Genomic DNA, 22,764 nt, shown 5'->3' with positions numbered 1-22,764 from the left:
ACTTTATATTTTGAAACAGAGGAGACAGCAAATCAGCATGTTTATGTAAGACTTACTGTATAATATAGAGCAGAGTAATGGCCAGTTTCCAACAACAGTACCATCAAATATATCCCTACACAAAATTAGCAATAAAAAGAGACTTCATTTGTTGGGCACAAAGTTTACATTTATTGACAATTCATTTTATTCAAATAGCATAAGTAAATCAATCATGTTACAAAAAAGCTGAGACCACAAAGCAGAAAGATAGATACAAGTTGAATATCTGTGATAATATAGCAAAGTGGTTAAGAGTCCCAATGACCCCTCCTTCCTCTGATCTTCTCTCCACAGCTTGATATGTACATATACACAATAAATACACAACATTTTTGAAAAGTTTAACTTCAGTTTTAAGCAGCACTATCTGAATAAGAAGTCAGTATTTATAGCAACTGTCTGAACAACATTTTCTGAATGGCCGTGTGGTAAATAATCTATGAGTCAAAATTTCATTATTTCGGGGCGCCCTGGTAGTTCACCTGGTTGAGCATGCGCCCCGTGTACCAAGGCTAAGTTTGATTCTGACCTGCGGCCCTTTGCCGCATGTTGTCCCCCCTTTTTTCTTAACTCTTTCCGGTCTACAGCTGTCCTAGCAATTAAAGGCAAAAAAGCCCCAAAATAATCTTTAAAAAAATCTCATTACTTCAAAAACATCTGCCAGTGATCTGATGGCACAGCCTTTCTTCCATAACTCCTACTTCTGAGGAGAGGATAAGATCGCACCAAGGAATGCAAACTTTCAGACATGAAAGACATTTGGTCTCTGGCTGTTGTTTCGAGATTGAGAGCATGCATTAAAATTTCAAGTGTCACCGGAGGTTATATGAAAATCATAACTACAGTATGGTCCTGCTTACATCCAAATACGATAGAAACCCAAGACCACAGTGAGACAGGTGAACACTGAACCTGAAAGATAAAAAAAATAAAACATCGGTTAATCATAAGTCTGCATGTTTCAGTAAGTCCTTTACATTATTTTTGTACTGCCAAATGTTTGATAACTACTTCTGAATAGGTAGACATTCTGGTTCCTTGCAATTTAAGTTTAGACTGTCAAATTTAGCAGTGAAGTGTATTGAATGCATTTTAAATGAATAGTGCTTTTTATAAAAGTTGTACCCATAACAACCCACTTTAAAACAGTTGCTATTATGGCTATAATTGCTGATTCTACATTACTGTAACAACAATGCACAATGTCCTACCTGCAAGGTATTTTATAGTATCCAGTTTATGAGCTTCTAACATGGTTTTCAAACCAGCCAGTTCCGTGTCTATTTTCATGTAGGTCTGAGTTAAATGACGATCTTGCTGTGCAGTCTGTAAAAAAGGCAATTAGACACAGGCATCATAATGAATCACTGTATCGTCGTCTGACCTGATTGTGTGCTAGATTACCGTGAACTACAAATTAGATGTGATAGGATAGGAAACATGTACTGTAGGTGTACAGCACATATACAAACCATTTCCATAATCTCAGCTCGTGTTTCTAGAAGCATCTTCTCATGCTGTACTTTCTGAAAATGATAATGTTTTATTTAGAATAGAAATACAATAAGCGGGATTAAAGATCTGTTAACAATAAAGTCATTATCTGCAATTATCTACCGTATATGTACAGGTGAAGATGACAAAAGATGAAATAAAAGCGCAGTCGACAGATCTCCAAACACGTATTTTATGTTCTCAAATACCTACCAGTGCTTTTGCGCGACTTTTCTCCAAATGCATGTCCATAACAGTGTCTGAGCGCACTTTATTCATGACATCCTGCAAGGATACACAGAGGAAAGTCACAACAAAACATAAAATAAAAATATCTTGGATGAAAAGAAAGATGATGAAATGCTTCTAAATAAACTTCTACCATAAAACTTAAGACATAAAAGGGATTTGAGTTCATTAGAATGACCGCTTACAGCCAGCTGGACCTTGAGCTGCAATAACTGGATCTCGAGTTTCTGGAGAAATGTTAAAAAATTGACAAAGTTGAGTCATTTGAAATCAAAAACAGAACAGACATGAACGTACTTCACAGTACACATGTTCCTCCTAAACCTGGCAAACATAAAGCAAGAACATCATACAGTCTTCCACTCCTATATAAGCTGGTGTGACAGATGTTTAAATTTGTATTAGTTGTGCATTTTTTTTTTTTTAATTCAGATAATTGATTGACCCTCAAACTTAAATATATTCTATCTTCTTACTCTATCATCTAGTCAGTTTCTGCAGATGGATGTGAATTCAGGGACCATGGCGACCAACACGACAACCAAGGGCACAGATGCAATGCAACAATTACTTTTGGGAAACAGCTTAAGTCTGCTGTTAAAACACACTTACCTCACTTTCTGCCAGTAAAGTAGAGAACTCACTCTTCTCCAGGATTACCATGTCCTTCTTTACAGCCACTATTTGAGACATCACACGCTGCAACATGATCTCCTGCCAAAATCACACAAATAATGCAAACATTAACAAGAATATCATAGTAATGCAAAGTAAATGAATCATCTGGACACAAAAAGGAAGGTAGTAACCCCTTTAAAGATATGGAAAAGGACAAGAACCAGAAATCCTGCACACTGTCAGGATGGGTGCCACTTTGAAATCCTGACAGTGCAGGTACTGTATATTGGGTTTCTTTCTAGAGTTTTTGATCCTACACACCGATCACTAAGACTTTATAGTGAGTACAAAGAGTTTTTTGAGAGGAAGAGGAGCGATGTGTGGCTCTATTTTCAGGCCGAAAATTTGTAAAAAGGCTGTATGATACAGTGGTAACACAACTAATTTATACAAGCATATGAAAATTCTGTCCTGCATTTAAAGTTATTAATAATCCAAAGGAAAAAAATCACAAAACCACTTAAAGGTCATGGAAATTCATTCAGATTTAGCAATTTGGACAAATCCGGCGCAAAATGAACCTAGGGGTTAATAACACATATGTACTGAGTCGACCGGTATATGTTTTCATGCTAATCGAATGTGACCAGTTTTAGCGCAAACCGCTAATTAGCTTATAAAGCTAGTCGTTGGGGCAGAGGGTAAAGTAAAAAGAAATCGCTATTTCTGTATATACCACTAACAAGGCTCAAAATAGCACCACACTTCCACGGTAGCATAATGAGGGTCCCTACATGTATACCGAAGCATTGAGAACTTTGTAAGTGTACAGAGAGTTTATTAAAAAGATAGTTTATAAAGACAGTATTGTTCAAGTATACAGGCGGGCGCCATCTTGGGAAAACAGTCATGACCAGTTGAACAACGAACGCCGTGCTTGAGCTATGTTACTGGTTACCCGTGCCCCGACTACTAGCTTTATAAGCTAATTAGTGATTTGCGCTAAAACTGGTCACATTCGATTAGCATGAAAACACGTTGTGACTATACAAATCACAACATGTAAATAGGAAAATGTTGGCGTTATTTTGTCACTTATTGGGAGCAGCAGGCTAGATGGAGCCGGTTACCTCCAGGATCTGTGCTAAGCTAGGCTAGCGGTGGGTGCGCCAGACAGAGTTACGAAACGCATGGAGATGAGAAGGGGGATCGGGTGAATAAGCTAAAGTCTCAATAAGTCGGCGTGTTCCTTTATACCTACAACGAAGAAACCTCCTCCTACTGTCTCACCTGCAGCACTTTGGTTACCATAACATTATAGATGACATCCATGTTAGACTTTGTCATCCTCACCAGAACTTTAACCATCACCTCAGCTTGCCGCGTTGGGAAGCCTGTTTAGGAAAATCAACAGCTTTTTATTAACAAAGCAGAGTCATTATATACTGTATAATGGTGACATTTTTTTTTTACTTAACAAAAAAAGCCAAACCATTTTCCTCAAAGAGTCGTACCACCGCATGGGTATCAAAAAACAGCCTCCCGCCTTCGGACTTTGGTACATCTGGGTTCAAATACTGGAAGGCGTTGATGGAAGTACTCAGCTCTGAAATCAATGATAAGAAGATGGGAGGGGTAATCCAAGACATTAAGCATTACCTGGACACTGGAATTATAGAGATATTACTTTTCCCTTCCTTGGAAATATGCATGTCACTGCATATTTGATCCCTACACGTGTTTCTGTATCTTTGTAACTTCTGTTTTAAAGCTTTTTAACAAAGCAAAGTAAGTGGCATTTTTGCTACATATTCTATTAGCAATGACATGAATATGAAGGTGTTTTTAGGTGTGTCTTCATTACACAACATGTATGCACATATTAATGACTCCAAGTAAAAATGTAATGTAAATGTATATTTGTAAATAATGTGTACAACATTTCTGCTTTTTTACTTTAAAAAAATTCCTTATCACATATCATATTATATATCTGTAGTGTACATACATCATATAGCATTCATATATGGATTATACATATGCTTAAAATTGGCAATGTTCTTTTATAAATTTATGGAGGAATATATTTATAATCACTTATATGCATGTGTATAGCCCATACTTCATATTTAGTGTTTTATATTAGAAAAATTATAAATGAAAACATTTATTAGAGATACTATACAATGTTTCGGTCAGGCATAAAAAAATTGAAGCTCATAGTAATAGTTTCAAGCAAAGATATTCATTTACTAATGTGTGAAATAATTGATTGGTGTGTGAGGGCACAGTTGTTTTATGTTGTATATTTTATATTGTGTTGTTTTCTGTGCTGCTATTGTTTCCATTATACATCCCATGTCACTTCTTTTACTCCTGCAACAAATGGAGTCTGAACATGATCAACCAAAGGGCTTTTAACTTGTCTTATTAAAGTCTCTGAGCAAGGGGACAAACACGATCTAGAGAACTGATAACATTACCAAGATCATATTCAATCCAACAACAACCAGGATAAGTGGTGGGTAAGGACAGGTTCAACCAAATTTACAAATGTCAACCAAAGATAGCTAATTGATAAAGCATTTATATTTATTAATACAAGACAACAAAAAAAAGTTTAATTAAAAAAAAAAAAAAGTTAACACTTTTGCAAGGCACTATATCTATGTCACATTGTCATCAGGGGCCTGAGCCCCCCTAAAGGTCTGATCCTAGAATCGCCCCTGCTGAGGCCAGTACGGTGACACTGTCTGATGAGCTTAGAATGAAAAGTGTCGCGTGGGGGTATTCTGAAGGGCACGTAGCTGTCCATACAACAAAAAGTACCTTTAATTTGCGTCGTTTACAGCGACACTGCATTTAAACACAAACTGCTCATACGCAGGTTTAAAGTACAGTTTCTGACGTTTAGCTAAGTGCCATATTTACGCTATTTATACCATAAAGGCAGATACATTACCTCTTGCGGACATGTGTGTCAATGCAGAAGGATGCCTGAACTTCAGTCCAGCTCGTCTCCCTCTCCGTAGGAGCTTGTCAAAGTTCCTAAAAGGTGGAGCGATGATACATCGGACACACGGTGATTTGTTGACAGCTGTCAAAACAAAACTGCCTACTCCGTCTGGATTAAAAGAAAGGTCATACCACTTTTCTGGGTGCTTAACACCAAAACGTCTGAGTTGCGAGTGACACTGTTTAAGCACCATTGTTGTCAAAGCTTGTGTTCCGCCACCCCAGGCCCAGCAACAGGGATGTACTTCCGTCTGTGAAAATCTGCATTGCAACTTTTCCCCAGTTACTGGTTATTGCATTATTGCCGCCCTACCATCAAGACATTCCACACATCCGGTCACACACTTCAAAATAAAGCTCCATTGTATGTATTGCGTTGGGATTAGATCATACAGTAGAGCAGTGGTTCTCAAATGGGGGTACGTGTAACCCTACTCCCCTAGGGGTACTTTGGAGGACTGCAGGGGGTACGTGAGATATTTAACAAAATGTTTAATATTTACAAAGCTGTTATCCAGAACATTGTTCCTCTTTATGAAGAATTTTTTTTTCCCTACCAAAAATGTGACATTTGTGTCGCCTTCTTTGGACCTAATCTTGCTTTCCTTCCTATACTGTCCTTCTACTTTTTCCTTCTTTTTTTTTTCTTCTTATGTCACTGTTTTTGAAGTTTTTGATACTATTTTGACCTATTCTTGCCTTCCTTCCTTCTTTCTACCATTTTTTTCCAAGTTTTTGTCTTTATACAGTTTTTGTCTCTTTTTCTCATTAGCATTTAAATGTTGTTGTTTTTTAATTACAAGGCTGTTGTTTAGTAAATGTATCGCTGACATCACTGTACTGTTTCTGTTTATATACACTTTTTGTCTACCGAAAATGATTAGCTACTTGGCTTAAAGCAAACAAAAAAAACAATTCAAAAGGGGTACATTATTGAAAAAAGTTTGAGAACCATCAGATATAACATTGGCATGACATCAAACTCTTTTCAAACAGTTTAAAAAAAATTAATTTACTGTAAATGGATTTTTTAGTTGTTGCTTTTTTTATTGTACAGTTTTCAATCATAACTTTGGCGCATAACATAGGCCTACTATTTGTATAATATAATACAACAGTCTTGAGTCTTCAATGATATGTGATATCGCAAAAATTATAATTATTTATATAAATGGGTTTGTCAACTCAGCATAATACGTTTTGGTTGTTAATATGGCATAATAAGTTCTGACCTACAGTTATACAGTAACTGACAAGACAGATAAGCCTTACAGACTTTTATAGATTATATAATTGTATTTACCTCTTTGAAAGTATGAAAAACGAAAAAGCAGTACAAAGGGTAGTTTAATGCCATCTGAATTCTGCACATTTTGTGATGATTTGCATACAATGATTGGGTGCTGTAATAAGAATGAATGGAAAACAACACAACACAGAGTCATATCAAAGTTGATACTTTTATAATGCATAACTACAGATTGTCAGTGCTCTACAGCACAGATTATATACACAATAAATAACACTCAATCAAAAAGCTTCAAGGAATAAAATGTGACAAGTGTCTTTAAGGAAAGGAGAATGTACTGTAACAAAGGGAAGTATGAGCTCTATCTTTTGTCGAGGTAAAAATCATTTACACCAGTTGACATTTTTAAGCCATTAACTGGCAACCATGTGTTTTTATTACTTTGTTCAACAAAGATATTTATACAGCATCTTTGGATTTACTTCAATAAATGGCAAACTGGTTTGCACCCAGATTTATTTCAGTGCATTTTTAGACAAAGTATCTAATGCACTAGATCATTTAAGATGTTATTATAAATTTGTATTCTTTTTTAGAAAATTCCTTTTGGAACAAGTATGCAAAGAGTCAGTGTTACTGAGCATTGTTGAAGTTTTAAAGAAAAAAAACAAGTTGATGGTGTTAAGGTTTTGCTCATGTGAAAAAGATTATACAAACAGATAAAGTGGCTGCAACCAAAACAACAGCAAACAGCAATACGAGCACATGGATGTGACTGCGCTGGCACGGAGGCTGGTGTCCAGGCTGCTCCTCATCCACTGAGAGCAGAGCCAGGGAGGCGCTGTCGCTGCTGCTGAGCACCTCTGCGTGCTGGGACCCATGGGACTCCACCATCCAGCGCATCACGTTCACTTTCATCTCCATGTCATCGATCATGTGGTCCATTTGGCTGATCTCCTGCTCCATGGTGCTGCGCTCCTGGCTCTCCAGCCCAGCAGGGAGGGTTGGGTTCGGAGCTAGGTTCAGGTCTGGCAGACTGAGTGCTCGGGCTGCTACCTCACTGCCTCCTCCTGCATTACCACAATCAAAATTGAGAAAAAAAAAAGTACTACCAGTCAAACATGATTTAACTGGTTCCAAGGGTGTAGCTTTGGTTTGAGAAAACAGGGGGGTCTGGGGTCCTCCACCAGGAAAATCTTTTCGATTTGAATCCTATATTTTGCCATTCTACATACATTTGTAGGGACTATGGTGATACAAAATCCAGGAAATAATTAAGTTGATTATGATGAAATCATGCCAGTAGGCTACTAAACTATGTATAAGAAAAAGCTGTCTTACTTTCTTTTTGCTTAAAATAGGGTCCAATCACCAAGACTTAAAATAATCAAAATGATATCAAACTAATTTGAAAGTGGGGAGGGGACACAAATAGGATTTTGTGTGTGTGTGGCCCTAGACTGGTTCTAATTAAAAAACTGAATGCAGCCTAATACAGACATAGCCCAATATAACCCAATAATCATAACCTCAGGAAGGTTATAATCAGGGTGCAAAATTAAATTTTTTTGTCAAACGGCTAGTGAATGTTCAAATTTGACCAGCCACTCAATAGATTGCTATTGTTCTTTTGGCCGGTGAGTTAATCAAATCTACCAGCCATATGTATATTTTACCAGCATTTGGCTGATGGATGGTCATTTTGTACCCTGGTTATAATGTTCTAACCGTTTGTATCATTTTCTGTTATTTATATCAATGAGGGTAGTCTAAATAACAGAGACACCTCTCTGGATAACGCAGTTCAACAACACCATGAAGTACATCATTTTAGAAATTCAAGAAAAGACATCACAGTACTATTCACACCTTAATAATCTCTGAAAAGCAGTGGTGGAAGTAGAATTCACTTACAAGTCCAAATACCACACTGTAAAAAAAATACTCTGTTACAAGTAAAAGTCTGACATTGTAAATGTTACTTAAGTAAAAGTATGTAAGTAGCATCAGGAAAATGTACGTAAAGTATTAAAAGTAAAAGTACTCAATCCTCACATTTTAGAAACTGGAAACGATCAAAAAACAGTTCTGTCAACCAAGTGTTAAATAGTTATCATTTCAACTGTACTTTTAGGCCTATGAATTTTTGGGTAGTTTCATTGATAATAAAACACTGCATTTTTGTGTTTTATGTGCAAAAATCTCAATTGGTAAAGTAACTAGTAACTAAAGTAGAGGAGGAGTGGAGGAGTAGAAAAGTGGCATGAAAAGAAAAGACTCAAGTAGAGTACAAGTATACCTTTACATTTGTGCTTAATTGCAGTACTTAAGTAAATCCCACCACTACACTAGGCAGTGTTATTTTGTAGATGACATCAATATTTGTTGTATATCTTCCAAAGTTTTCATATTGGACACCCAGGTCCAATTTCGTTTTTACATTATTCATCTGATGTGCTTTCCTTGACTAATCCACCTCCTGAAATACTATTTGCATACACAATCAGAAGTGCAGGGCTGTAATGTACCTTGTAGGCCAGTTTGCACCAGGGCATCAGTGTTGGCCAGTGAGAAGATGTCACTGATGTTGAAAACTTTGCACATGTCCACGTGGAGGAGCTCTAGGCTGGAGGAGAAGGCCACCCACAGGAGCTCCATCTCCTTCCGCTGCCCCTCGGGCAGGCTCTTGTTCCGGAGATGTGAGGTCAGATGATTACAGATGGACACGGACAACTTTAGGGCCTTTTCTCGTGTTTGCCGCAACTCATCCCGCAGCTGCAAGCTGTCGGTGCAACCACCGACACACGAGGCCAAGTGCCGGTAACATGCCACCACCTGTATGGGGAAAAAGAAATACCCCAAATGTAAATGTGCGATTTGTTCTGCAGTTTGGGGGAAATTAAGAGAACCTGAAGCTTTGTGCTGCCAACCAACACGCCTCTGTAGCTGCTTGAAATGAATACTGTATGTGTTTCAGTGTCCTTTTGGAAAACACTATACAATAATTAAACTATTGAATATTTTCTCCTAAAATGTTGCCCAAAATTATGCAAAAGCTTTTTTTCCCAAAGTTAGTTTTGGGTGAGACTACATTATATACTAATAAAGCTATTACATATTTTTTTTATATTTGTTGCACTTTGTAGACGGTGCCTGCGCTAAACACTGATCTGATCCACAGGCTTTGAAAACAAGAATCTACATTTCGCCTGCAACTCAAAGGCTGTGACAGCATGGTCCAGTTTGTTTGGTATTACACACCCCTGCTGTGCACATAACCCCATCGGGTATACAGCATATAAATAGATAATGTGCACCTCTCAATTCAATTTCAATTCAATTTTCCAATTGTATTTATAGTATCAAATCATAACAGTTATCTCAAGACACTTTACAGATAGAGGTCTAGACCACACTTTATAATATCAGTCCTCTGAAGAATTTTGAAGAAATATGTCCTTAAGACCAGACAAATCACAGCTTCATGAAAGAAAGAAAAATATAGAGGTTTGGTGAGAAACAATTCTGATAAATATCCCATTTATCATCTAAAGCTGCTTGAAACAACTTTGAAATGTTTAAAGTGGGACAGTTCTGCTTTTATGATCTACTGTACGTATATGGTAACGTGCAGGGGTGTGGTGCTAGTTGATGAGGTGGGTGTATTACTAGGTAGATGGGTAGGTTACCGAGGAGGAAGTGGGTAGGCCTATACTCCTATATCTTCCAATAGCTTTTTGGCTGATTGGTGTATACTGTAAACCACCAGAAAGAGAGGTGGGTATACCCTGTATACCCTCCACCACAACACTGCCAACAGGGTATTTTATTAATAGGCATTAGTTTAGCCCTGGAGGATTAGCAGGAGTGGTTTCAATGAAAAATATTACAATTAATCCCATTATCATTGATCTATTCCTAGATAAGCCAAAGCAACCTTGTGCAGTCAGAGCGTGGATAGATGAGAGGGAACACAATGATAACCACAAAGTGTTTTATATGATTTGTGTACTGTAAGTATTAGTTGGCAGTTTACTTTTCCATGCAGTATGATTTATACTAAAATTATACACTGTGTGCTTGTTATGAGTGCAAGCTCTCTTAGTATTAAAAAATATATCAACTGCATAGCAAGAAAATATTAAGTATGAAGCAAAATGTGATTGTAGACCAAATACTTTTTTCTCACGGTTTAAAAAAAATATATAAATTAACGACATGCCGTCCACAGCAAAACTATTATAGTGAATTATAGTTTAAACAACTACATGCATGTCAGTAACAGAGAAATTGCCAGGCATGGCCATTATCTTACACAGATACTAGGTGCAGTGGACCAAGAAATTCTTTTCAGAGTGCTTTTTTAGCCACAGGGGAGAAAAACAAGATGCTTTGATGTTCTGTGTATGTTTAGTCTGAAATATTAACACAAGAGTTAAAAAAGAAGACAATAGTGAAGATGGAATTATTGATGATGCAAAACACATTTAACTCTTTATATATTTTTACACTCAGTATATAAAATATTGCAATATTGAACTGCCATTTTATAAAAAAAAAAAAAAAAAAAAAAAAAAAAAAGTCACAAATATTGGCTTATAAAATCAGATTTGTTTAAAATTACTTTTTCAACATCAGTCATTTTCAGACATGTATTAGATGGCAACCTGCACCTGCTTATCCCATTGTAAAAATTAGCAACAGACTGAAACTACATTAATAAATTAAACAATACAGTAGAACTACAGCCAACCATTCATGCCCTAAACAGTCATAGCATTTAAAAAAAAAAAAAAAAAATCTATAAAACATGGAGCAGCTTACCTTTATCAAAGAATCCACCTGAGCCTTTCCATCAACCAAAGCCTTGTCTGTGCCTAATGTGCAATCGTCGCCTACTTTGTTATTTACAAGTGGCATGAGGATGGCTTGTCCAGAGTCTCAGACTCTGCCACAGCAGGTAGGTTTGGCCCAGCTGTCCTTCACTTCTCCGGCTGCCCCTGCTCCTCTTCTTACCCTGGAAGATGCTTCATTCAATGGCTGAGACGGACTCTGTCCCAAAGCTGCATGATGCGCTGATTCCACTCCAATGACTAAATTACTAGTGCTAAAAATGCTTTGGAGGCTAAAAAAAAAATGTCACACAAAGAGCCAGAAGTGGGAGCCAAAGTAATGAGGGGGGGAAAAGTAATAAACTGATGTAACCGTTAAGCAAGGTGCTAATCCTGCGATTGACCCCTTTGCACTGATGCAGGCCAAGTCGAACAGCTAATCTTATTAAGCATCACAGAGAGCAGAGAGATAGAAGAGCAGCTGGATGTCTCTACCACAATGGCCCTTTCACTAACTGAGACGAGGCTGCGCCGTTACCTCCAGCACGCCACACACACCGATACATCTTATTCACTCAACTGTATATGTTACATAACAAAATTCATTAGCATGGTGGACATATAACCTGTTTCTTAAGATTGTGTTTTACAGAAAAGTAAAAACTATTACGCAAATAAAGTGACTCACTCAATGAATCATACACTTTCTTTTATGCCATCAGGGTCTTTTGTCGTTTACTTTCCCTCAGGTTCCATGTATTCAAAGCATAAATTCCCTGGCGTGACATTTCTATAGCAGTGCATGTAGAACACAGTTTCTATGAGATACAGGAAAATGAAGCCATATACAGTATGTGTATGCATGTGGCCATGAAATGACACATCGACGCTTAGAATTTAAGTCATCCAAAAATTAAAAGAATTGATATGGTCTATGATTAAGATAAATGACTTCATGCCTAGAAGGTTTGAGCGATTTCATTTTATTAAAACATACAACATAAAAATGCCATCTTAAGAAACCCACTCCACCTGAATAAAATAATGTGTCACGCTTGCAGATTCCTTTCCAGGTATCCTAAAACGGCCCATGCTAAGTTTTTAAAAATCAAAAAGGAATCTCCCTCCTTCTGCCCAGATGCTGGGCTTGTCAGTGATGTACGGCCCGAACCGTTTTCCTGAGCGTTCGGCCAGTTGAATTCTTCCGTGGAGAAGTCACAGCCTCCCTGATGTTGGCAAGCAGGCCTCGCTTGGTTTTGAGCTTCACAGGGGACTTCTGGGAAAGCTTGGCAAGTTCTGCCTTTAGGGAGTCAAGCTCCCTGTCCTTTTCAACGTTCTGCTGTATGATGTCATCCATAGATTTTGTCTTGATGGAGAGGGGGAAAAAAAAAAAAAAAAAAAAAAAAAAAAAAGAACATTCAAAAAAGGACAAACAATTTCCATCGTGGTGAAGTCATGTTTGTCTGGATCCAGTCAAACAGTTCTTAAAACCATTTTAAGAATGATTTGCCAAACTTTGTATATTCCTACCTTGAAATCATCTCACCTGATCATCACAGCGTCTCTGCAAAACCTCCAGATCAGCCGATTTCTCCAGGAAGCCAGCGCTGATCTTCTGAAGCGTTTCACTAACCTCCATCAGCCTTTTCTCCAGGGACAAAACCAACTAAACCAAACATTAAAAGTTAAGCTGAGCAAGTGATCGCATAACTAGAGCAGACGTTTAATAGAGATACTTCATTTAAATGTCCTTGTTACCTGTTGTTTATCCTCACATATCCTCTCTAAGCCACATTTCTCTTTGTAAAGCCGTTCACATCGATCGTCTGTGGGGTGAAAGAGAAATTAATAGAAGATACACAAAATCATAAATAAATACAGAGAAGGAAATAAGCTGAAGCAATGGGTCTCTTAAAGAGTCAGGGAATGTACTTATTTTGAACCACTGATTTAAAAACAATGTGGTCTATATTTATAGAAAGTATGCTAACCTGCTGCTTCTGTCGCCTTAGTCTGGCACAACTGGTCCACTGTTGGACGTGAACAGATGCTTCCTTTCACACTGGACGTTAAGGTCTCCAACTCTGACACTTTACGTTTCAGGGCCTACACAGTCGGTGAGAGACAAATGTCAAGTTTCAATGACAACCCAAAAAAAAAAAATCTGCTTGGTTTGGTGACATAACACGGGACAATAGCAGATTACTGTTAAGCCAATTCCGCTATTTACAATTCAATAACTGAATGAAGCTATTGGGATCAGTGTAGGATTGCATTAGAGTTCTTGTTAAAACCTATTAAACAAATTTTTCTGACCCGTTAACAGCTGTTTACATGACATACCTCCACTTTCTCCTGTTCAGCAATGAACTCGTCAAGTGGTACATAGTCATCTTCCAGATTGTTCATAGCACTCTGGTAGGCATGCTCTTTGAAAGCATCCTTGTACATCTCAAAAGTGTTCTCCAGCTTTACTTGGTAGCTCTCCTTCAGCTCTTCTACCTGTCGACTAAACATTCAGAGCAAACCTTATTCACCAAGTTTGGTTTTATTTATATGTTAAGAGTTAACTGGGAAGTTGTTGCTGATCCTGCCCCTGACCATGGTTGTGTATATAAGAGGGTTATGAATTTAGTAGTATTAATGCACTGAACAAATTGAAATCACAAAAAAAAAAGAAAAAGAAAGCTGTAGGCATACAATACCAGAGATCAGCATTAATAGCCTTCTCTTGCAGATAAAAAAAAAAAAAAAAAAAAAAAAAAAAACCTACGTGCGGAGTTCTTCACTCTCCATGAGCTGCTGTAACATGGCGTCTCCCATTTCCTTCCGAATCTCCATTTCCTGAACTAGGTGTCTTCTTCGCTCAGCCAGGAATTTTGTTCGCAGACTCTCAATCATATTTACGAGCTCCTAGGAGAGTTAAAGTACAACATTTACTGAAAATAACTTTGATCCATATTATGAATGAAGGTTAAGAATTCCCCAACTGCTGTATTTGACAACTCTAAAAGTCTACTCTGTGAGGCTGCATTTGTAACTAAACACCAACATGTTCAATGACATGCTGATATTTAGCAGGTAATATTTCATTCATCATCATCATCTTAGTTTAGGGTGTTAGCTGGCTATTTTATTGCTAATTAGCACTTAAAGTAAAGCTGACAGTTTTGCAGGCATTTGGTCATAAATCAAAATACTGGACAAATTGAAATTTCGACTTGATGACTGAACTGTATGAAAAGTTAATGGATCATCAAAGTTACTACAATCATAATGAAGGGGATCTTGAACAAATGTACCAATTAGCAATCTCCGTTAGTCTAGATCAACGAGAGTACATTGGCAGGATAAGCCTGACGAGCTGGACAGTCCGGCTTTGCCCTTCCCCTGCTGCGGTGTCAAAATCCCTTCGCTACGGGAAACAAGAGCAACCTCCAAACTAGCAAGCTTACTTTACACACTGAAGTTTTGACGAAGATTTTAATAATGCAATAAAAACAGGCTTGCTTGGTTCTTTCGGCGAATAATTCTAAAGATTTACAAAGACGATGTTTACAGTATTTACTATCCAACATTACGTTTGGGACCGATTGGTGGAGATTGCTGTGAATGAAATACACATGGCGATACACTTGTAACTGCAAATAACGTAAACCGTGTATACAGCTAATTTAAAGAGCTCATGTTACTGTATTGTGTGAACAGTTAACTTCATTTAATATTTTGTGATGTTTTCTTTTGTGGGGTGCAAATGTTCCAGCTGAATAAATTCCTTCCAGAGACCATGTCCCTGCAACCAAGCGAGAGGATTGGGTTTGGTTTAAAGTAGTGCTGTCAAACGATTAAAATATTTAAAATCACGATTAAAAACGCATTAATGTCATAGTTAACTCGAAATTAATCGCACACTTTTATCTATTCTAAATGTCCCTTGATTTCTTTTTGTCCCATTATTTCTCATTGTAATGCTCTTATCAACATGGAAAAGTGGATCGGCTTGCTTTGTGCTTTTGTCGCCTGGCTTTGACGAGGGGGCGGAGAATTGGCATCAGCTGTGTGCTCGGCCATCAAGTATCAGGTATTTCTGACTGGACGTGCTGCGATGATAGCTCAGTTCACAATAACACGCGCAGATCACTTTGGTCTTGTCAATGGAACCATTTGGCTACTTTTTAAAAGTAGACTTTCCATTCAGAATCTTATTGGCATCCATTTCAGCGTCTCGCGTTCACCATCCACTCAAAACGTAACGTTAGCCTACTACTCTTTGGCCGGCCTGCAAGCCCAAACAAGTGTGTGCGGTGTGCCTGTTTTGTTTCCGGTCTAGCTAGATCCGGTGTGGTGTTGTAGTTTTTCTAACGTTACTAGTTGTTGCAACAGCATGTGAAAAAAAGTACAAAGTTTTCTAGGCCAAAAAGAACGTTAATCTCGCAATTAAAAAATTAAGATAAAAAAAAATTGACGCTTTTAAAATGAGTTTGCAATAACGCGTTTAACTGACAGCACTAGTTTAAAGAAATGCAAACAACCCAGAGCACCTTTTCCTCCTATCCCAGAATATATTTGTGGTGTAGCCAGACCTTCCTCCACGGCGCTGTGGGGATAGGTCTGGCAATGCGCGACTACAGAGTTAGACATCTCTCTCAAAACCACAAGCGTCAACCTCATGGTGGCACTACAGGAACCACCAAAGTCTTTAGGATTCATCCCCTGGGCACCATGACTGTCCTTTACAGCAATCGATTAAATAGTTGAGACATTTCACTAATGAAAACTTCATGGTGCCATTTGAGGACAGTGTCAGGTGATCACTAAAGTCAATAGGATTCATCCTCTGGGACCATGAAGGTCTGCTCAAACCTTAGATAAATAGTTGATGTTCTGTCAGTCTGGAGCAAAGTGGTAGAACGACCAACCTCGTCACCCCCAGTACCATGCTGAAGGAACGGCTGACTAACACGTCATAGATAGCAGTTGGGGTATAACCTCCCAAGTAAATTACATGGTACCGATACATCTATGAAACAATGTTTGAATGGGGCATGGAGTAGTAATTTTACATTCTGTGGCAGCAAAGACATGTCCGCCTCGTCTTCCTCATCATCCAGCTGCTCCTCCTCAGACAGGTAGCTCTCCAAGGCCTGGCTGTCAACCACCCCATTCTTCACCAAAGGCTTACCATCGTGGCCAACCAAACAAGGAGCCAGAGCTTCCAGAGGCTTGTCTGGAATAACCTGCACCACCTACAGACAGCGCAGGTGAGATTAGTGGGGGTCGGAAATCTAGCTCATTATACCGCTTCCTCTCACACAGTTATGTACTCAGTCTGACCTGTTTGGCAACAGCAGAGAATTTCATAACGTGGAGAGTCTCGTCGTAGGTGGAAGCGCACTGGTTAATGTTGACGATCATCGACGCACTTCCTTTGCCGCAGAAAACACTCTGGAAGAGCTTGGTGAGCTTACTCTCTCTAAAAGGAATGTAGCTGCTCTTCATTCTGATTAACACAGAAGAATTAAAAAAAATAAAAATAATGACTAACAATGCAAAAACAGTTGGAGGGTTTCAGCAAAACATAACATCTAAATCATCAAAAAGGTCAATGCTGCCTTGCTTTACTTGTCAAACAAATACTTGCAGCTGGTGAGAAAAACCGACACATTTAGAACAAACTTTACCTGTCTGTCTGATTGTTGCGAAGGGCAGTGATGCACTTCCCCAAAGTGAGCAGAGAGTTGTTTATGTTCGCCGCCTCCTTCAGCCTCTCCCCAAATGTCTTGGTTTTGTTGCATCTTTCAGAGCCAGCCAGGTCACACAGAGAAAACCTGAGAAACATAAAATCAATCAAGTTATTTATATTTAATATAAAGCATAGCTTATTTCATGGTGCTGGAGCTACCAAATTAAGTACACACAACTTTAAAATTGGTCCCATTACCCCTAAGCTAAAGGCTCTGAATGTGTTCTTTTTTTCCAGTCACGTCTTGGGTTTATTCACTCCACTTGGGGTGGCATTTAAAAAAAAAAAAAATAAGTTACTGTAAGCCCTAATAATTAGCCATTACAACAGGATACAAACAAAAACATTGTTTGAATAGTAATGATGTCACTGTCTGATACTTACTCGGAGATCCTTTTAACTGTACTGCCATCAATCTTCAGTAACTTCATGGTAAATATGCTGTGGCTGTAAGGAAAGCTGGTTTGAGTTTTGAGAACAGAAAATGACAGAGTAAAGATTTGGTGAAATGAAAAGTTTGCCTTCTGCTAGACGACTGGTTCATCTTTGTGGCTGCAGCACTTCGGTTTCGGTTTCCGAACTGTAGTAGTTTGGAGGCTTCGCCCATGGTCTGGATGTTAATCCACCTCAGATCTGAAATCATTTAAAAAACGCACATTGTTCTTAAAAAGACTGATAAGACTTTTGCTGATATTCTCGACCAACTTAACACAGGATAAAAGGCACGCTCACACCTTTAACATAAGCGTTTCCAGCACCATCGTCACACACTCGAAGAGCAGCGCGTTTCTTGGACTTTGAGCACAGGGAAGGTTGAAGCAGATCATATACGAGCTCATTGTAGATTTCAAAGAATGCCACCCATAATGTAAACTGGCTGCTGTCTGCTTCTGTTAGGTTGCTTGCAAACACTAAAAAGGAGGAGATGGAGAGGCCCAAAAGGTCAAAGAGTGAAATAGGAAGAATTCGTATCAAACCGTGTTGGTCATTCTTGTCTGAACGCATGACACATTGAGTTCCTACTGGGAAAAATTCAAGCTTACATTTTTTTATTTTTATATGCAAGACAATATACTGTATGTTTCAGTGTGTATAATTAGTGAAGGCTACCGGTTTGATCGTAGAACAAAGAGGATGAGAGAACGGTGGCGGAACAGGAAGGGGACTCTAAACCACCACTGGCTCGGAGAGGATCACATGCCTAGATGGGAGCAAATTAATATGCATGTTATGGCATTATTTGCAGAGAGCATTATGGCTTCATTCATTTAAAATTCTTAGCAAAGCCTGGAGAAATGTCTCATCTCTCTCTCACTTCTTTGACTGAAGCAAAAATAGCAGCTTTAGCACTTCTCTCTTGCTTGACTTGGTCAGGATCCAGATGTTGTGCATCATTTCTGTGGAAGGGTTTCAGGTCCATCCCCTCATACACATGGCTTCCAATGTAGTGAAAGGTGGCGTCCAGCACTCGAGGGAGTATTCCCGGCTCTTTTGGGGTTCCTGAAACATTGCACAAAAATACTCCGACTGGCAGAAGAACTTACATAGGACTTCAGACGGTAACGCTTATGTTGTTGCGTTTCAGTCTTTACCTTGGATTGTGTAAGTTTTCCCAGCATTGGTTACACCATAGCTGAATATTAGTGCATTCTTCCCTTCTAAGAAGTCACACATTTGGCTTTTGACAGTGTCCTCAAATAGCTCTGACTGTGTCATCTCTGGTCCAAAAATCTAAAAGCCAAAAGAAAGATGGTTGGGTGGAAATGAATGCGAGTGCCTGTCTGAAATGGCACGATTCTCATCCAGAATAGTTTAGGAATAAATGTATTGAGGACGTCTACCATATACTCACCTAAAGGATTATTAGGAACACCTGTTAAAATTTCTCGTTAATGCAATTATCTAATCAACCAATCACATGGCAGCTGCTTCAATGCATTTAGGGGTGTGGTCCAGGTCTAGACAGTCTCCTGAACTCCAAACTGAATGTTAGAATTGGAAAGAAAGGTGATCTAAGCAACTTTGAGCGTGGAATGGCTGTTGGTGCCAGACGGGCTGGTCTGAGTATTTCCCAATCTGCTCAGTTACTGGAATTCTCACACACAACCATTTCTAGGGTTTACAAAGAATGGTCTGAAAAAGGAAAAACATCCAGTATGCTGCAGTCCTCTGGGCGAAAATGCCTTGTTGATGCTAGAAGTCAGAGGAGAATGGGCCAACTGATTCCAGCTGATAGAAGATCAACTTTGAAATAACCACTCGTTACAACCGAGGTATGCAGCAAAGCATTTGTAAAGCCCCAACACACACAACCTTGAGGCGGATAGGCTACACTAGCAGAAGACCCCACCGGATACCCTTCATCTCCACTAAAAATAGGAAAATGAGGCTACAATTTGCACAAGCTCACCAAAATTGGACAACTGAAGACTGGAAAAATGTTGCCTGGTCTGATGAGTCTCGATTTCTGTTGAGACATTCAGATGGTAGTCAGAATGTGGCGTAAACAGAATGAGAACATGGATCCGTCATGCCGTGTTACCACTGGGCAGGCTGGTGGTGGGGGTGTAATTGTGTGGGGGATGCTATCCTATCAATATGGGCCAACATTTCTAAAGAATGCTTCCAGCACCTTGTTGAATCAATGCCACGAAGAATTAAGGCCGCTCTGAAGGGGAAAGGGGGTCAAACACAGTATAAGTAGGGTGTTCCTAATAATCCTTTAGGGGAGTATGTTTAGGCAGATAAGATAGAAACAGTACATTTTCAAAACGTTGCAGACCTGTGAGAAGGAGAATTTGTGAAGAGACATGCCGACGCCCTTCTCACTGCTCTTCATGGTGGCAGAACCCTTTGGTGCGTTCAGTGTCACTGTCTGGCTGTTTTCAATCACTATACAATCCTGAGGGAAATAAATACAAATAAAAGTTCAAATCAACATCAAAATAATAGCTGTGTGTGTTATAAGATGCATTTGGCCATATGCAGAGGACAACAGCTCAGTTTCTGTACGACTTATTTTCCTCAAAAAAAAAAAAAAAAAAAATCAGATCATAGGACAAATATGGCAGTTTTGAAAAACGTGGATCTTTATAATTATTAATGATTGAACATTATCTCTCTAGAGAACATATCACTTGTCACTAGACTACAGCAGGTCCCATCTTCACATAATTTTTAAAAAGTAGAACGTAAAATATGTTCTATAAAGTTAGCCTATAACAATTTAAATGAAGACAGGGAGATACTGGGAGAAGTATAAAACACTTAAGTCAAAGCCAGAGTCCAAAGATATGATAAATAATGCTGGGTGAGGATCTTGCATTTTTTTTTTTTTTTTTACAAAATTAAATAAATAGATTAAAATGATTTGCGTACAGTTCTTTACCTCAGTGGAAATCCAATACACAATATAATTGAACTGAAACACTTGCACAAATAAATGAGGCTAGAGCAGGACACCTTAACTTGAGACCGAGCAGGGACCCCCCTCTACTAATCAAATTAAGTTGCATATTAAACTGGGCCTACAAGTAACGTGTAGGGCAGCCTAAAGCCTTTATACATACCCTATGCATAAAATACTAAGCTATTAAAATATTAATTTGCGTTATTTTATAAATCACCTTTTAATGTTAAACATAGGCCTACATGTGGCACAGTGAATCCTTGTATTAACTGTATATCTGTGGATGACTATCTTAGTGACTACAGTCCTTTACCTATAGGTCAGTAAGCCTATCATCAGTGGGGATTTATATTTGCTAATAATATGTTGGAATTAAGTTAAGACTTTTTTAGGCCTCCCTGCAGTGACTCTGATGACCCCCTATGGGTCCCGGACCCCCTGTTAAAGATCTCTGGGCTAAAGTAATATTTTAACTTCATTACAGGTAAACATGCTCTGTAGCATTGTGGACTGGTTCCTTTTTGGATTATAAAAACACTGGTTAAATTGATGATGAAAAGTATTATTATGATGATGATGATGATGATGATGATGATGATGATGATACTACTTGTATTATATATTGTACCTGATCCTCGTTGTCAGCGAGTTCCCCTTTAGAGAAGGGCCTAACTCGGAGGTAAACTCTCATAGTCTGCTGCTCAGCACCGCCTGGCGACTACAAACACAGAAGACAATCACCACAACAGGAACTCGGTGCAGAGCTCAACTTTAGGCTTCATTTCAGTCGTTTTAACAGAAGATGATATGGCCAACAAATCTGAACAAGCATTACTAAAAAAAATAAAAAACATGACTTAATAATTGAAAGAGAATCTGAACTTTATTACTGTTTGACGAAAACAAAAAGGGGAAGAAAAAAGAAACATTACCTGCTGGGATGAAGTGCTGACAGGAGTATTACAAGTGAGGTCCATGTCAACATACTGCATATTGACGCTATCTTCATAGCTGAAATTAACTGTACTCATCTCGAGGCAAGACCGCTCCATCACGTCATGTATTAATTCGCTAAATGTACTGAACAAAGCCCCTGACTTTTTTTGGAAGACAATTCACAGAAAATGTTGGCCTTAAAAAACGACTTATTTCACCTACAGTACATGCGGGTCTGCTGACGTCCTTCCACTGAGAACAAGGGGAGCGTGTTAATCAGTTTGAATTGAAAGCAGGTGTGAAGAGGAGAAAATCACCACGGTGACGTTGACCAACCAGCTTTGAGGACTCGAGCTTGACTGGTTTGAGTTCAACGATGATATCAGAGGATCGAGCTCTAAATATGTCAAAGTAATAAGGAATGAAATATGCTGGTGTATCTTCTAAGTAAGATATGGAATTTTTTTTTATTAACCCTCAGATCAAATTTGACCCATATTCAAAGTTTCTATATATATCAGAAATGTGGGTTTCTTTCAACCAAATTGTCAAAGAAAAATGACGTGGATGGTTCCATTCAACGCTCTTCACAAGTAAAATAAATGATCACTTCACTACTTTCATTGAATTTGGCAGTTTTATTCAATTTTACAGCATTTGAAAAATGACAAAAATGTCAAAAAAAAAGATCAAAAACGTCAGAAAAACAATGACAAAATGTCAAAAAGCGTCGAAAAAGACATTTTTAATTTTGACCTAGCAAAACAAAAAGTTGCATGGTCGACGGGAAGACGACACAAGGGTTGATACCCAAACAATACCAAGACTTCCACCAGCCAATTAACACTACTTAGTTGAATTTATAAGTAATAAAAACCAACCCTTGTTAACTCCATATACTCAGGTGTTTTGCTACTAAGGCCTGATATGGTCTCATATACGACCAATCAGTATAGTTTATGGTGGCTGATTTAGCTAATGTCAGCCAACTAAGATAGGTATGGCTGTGTAACTGACATTACCGAGTCAGTTTACTGTGCTTCCTATTACATTATGTTTTGGAATTCAACATTATAATTGACTTTTTTGCAGTTTTTATAAATTCAGTGTTTCTAGAGGCTTTAAAAAAAGCATACCAAATTGAATGGGTCCTTTCTTCTCGGGTTGAAGCAGTTAA

General features: G+C 38.4%; 3 protein-coding genes across 4 annotated transcripts; all 3 read right to left on the bottom strand.

Annotated features, from left to right (window-relative positions):
- Window positions 1-160: 160 nt before the first annotated feature.
- mcur1 (mitochondrial calcium uniporter regulator 1) lies at window positions 161-5,753 on the bottom strand. The gene is made up of 9 exons (XM_028569470.1): window positions 5,366-5,753; window positions 3,896-4,009; window positions 3,694-3,797; window positions 2,398-2,499; window positions 1,971-2,012; window positions 1,750-1,821; window positions 1,515-1,568; window positions 1,254-1,368; window positions 161-954 (listed from the first exon to the last, which is right to left on the bottom strand). The coding sequence occupies exons 1-9, from the start codon at window positions 5,610-5,612 to the stop codon at window positions 899-901; spliced, it is 906 nt and encodes a 301-aa protein (XP_028425271.1). The 5' UTR covers window positions 5,613-5,753; the 3' UTR covers window positions 161-898.
- A 1,607-nt stretch (window positions 5,754-7,360) lies between these two features.
- Window positions 7,361-11,587, bottom strand: rgs9bp (regulator of G protein signaling 9 binding protein). Its single transcript, XM_028569964.1, has 3 exons — window positions 11,492-11,587; window positions 9,196-9,502; window positions 7,361-7,737 (listed from the first exon to the last, which is right to left on the bottom strand). Exons 1-3 carry the CDS (start codon window positions 11,585-11,587, stop codon window positions 7,361-7,363), a joined length of 780 nt encoding a protein of 259 aa, XP_028425765.1.
- An 875-nt stretch (window positions 11,588-12,462) lies between these two features.
- Window positions 12,463-21,905, bottom strand: zgc:56231 (kinesin-like protein KIF20A). Of its 2 annotated transcripts, none has more exons than XM_028569855.1 (18): window positions 21,584-21,905; window positions 21,280-21,369; window positions 20,025-20,144; window positions 18,835-18,973; window positions 18,558-18,742; window positions 18,353-18,443; window positions 17,977-18,153; window positions 17,764-17,875; window positions 17,627-17,689; window positions 17,181-17,327; window positions 16,834-16,999; window positions 16,563-16,745; window positions 14,273-14,412; window positions 13,843-14,008; window positions 13,491-13,605; window positions 13,258-13,325; window positions 13,046-13,165; window positions 12,463-12,865 (listed from the first exon to the last, which is right to left on the bottom strand). In XM_028569855.1, the coding sequence occupies exons 1-18, from the start codon at window positions 21,701-21,703 to the stop codon at window positions 12,650-12,652; spliced, it is 2,418 nt and encodes an 805-aa protein (XP_028425656.1). In that variant the 5' UTR covers window positions 21,704-21,905; the 3' UTR covers window positions 12,463-12,649. The 2 variants fall into 2 exon arrangements, with proteins under 2 accessions (XP_028425656.1, XP_028425657.1); XM_028569856.1 differs by having other exon boundaries at window positions 12,777-12,865; window positions 13,030-13,165.
- Between the last annotated feature and the right edge of the window lie 859 nt (window positions 21,906-22,764).

This window comes from Perca flavescens, chromosome 22, assembly GCF_004354835.1.
Source record: "Perca flavescens isolate YP-PL-M2 chromosome 22, PFLA_1.0, whole genome shotgun sequence".
Lineage (NCBI taxonomy): Eukaryota > Metazoa > Chordata > Actinopteri > Perciformes > Percidae > Perca > Perca flavescens.
The sequence above is the reverse complement of the archived record's forward strand: the minus strand, read 5'-3'. Positions and strand labels throughout refer to the sequence as shown.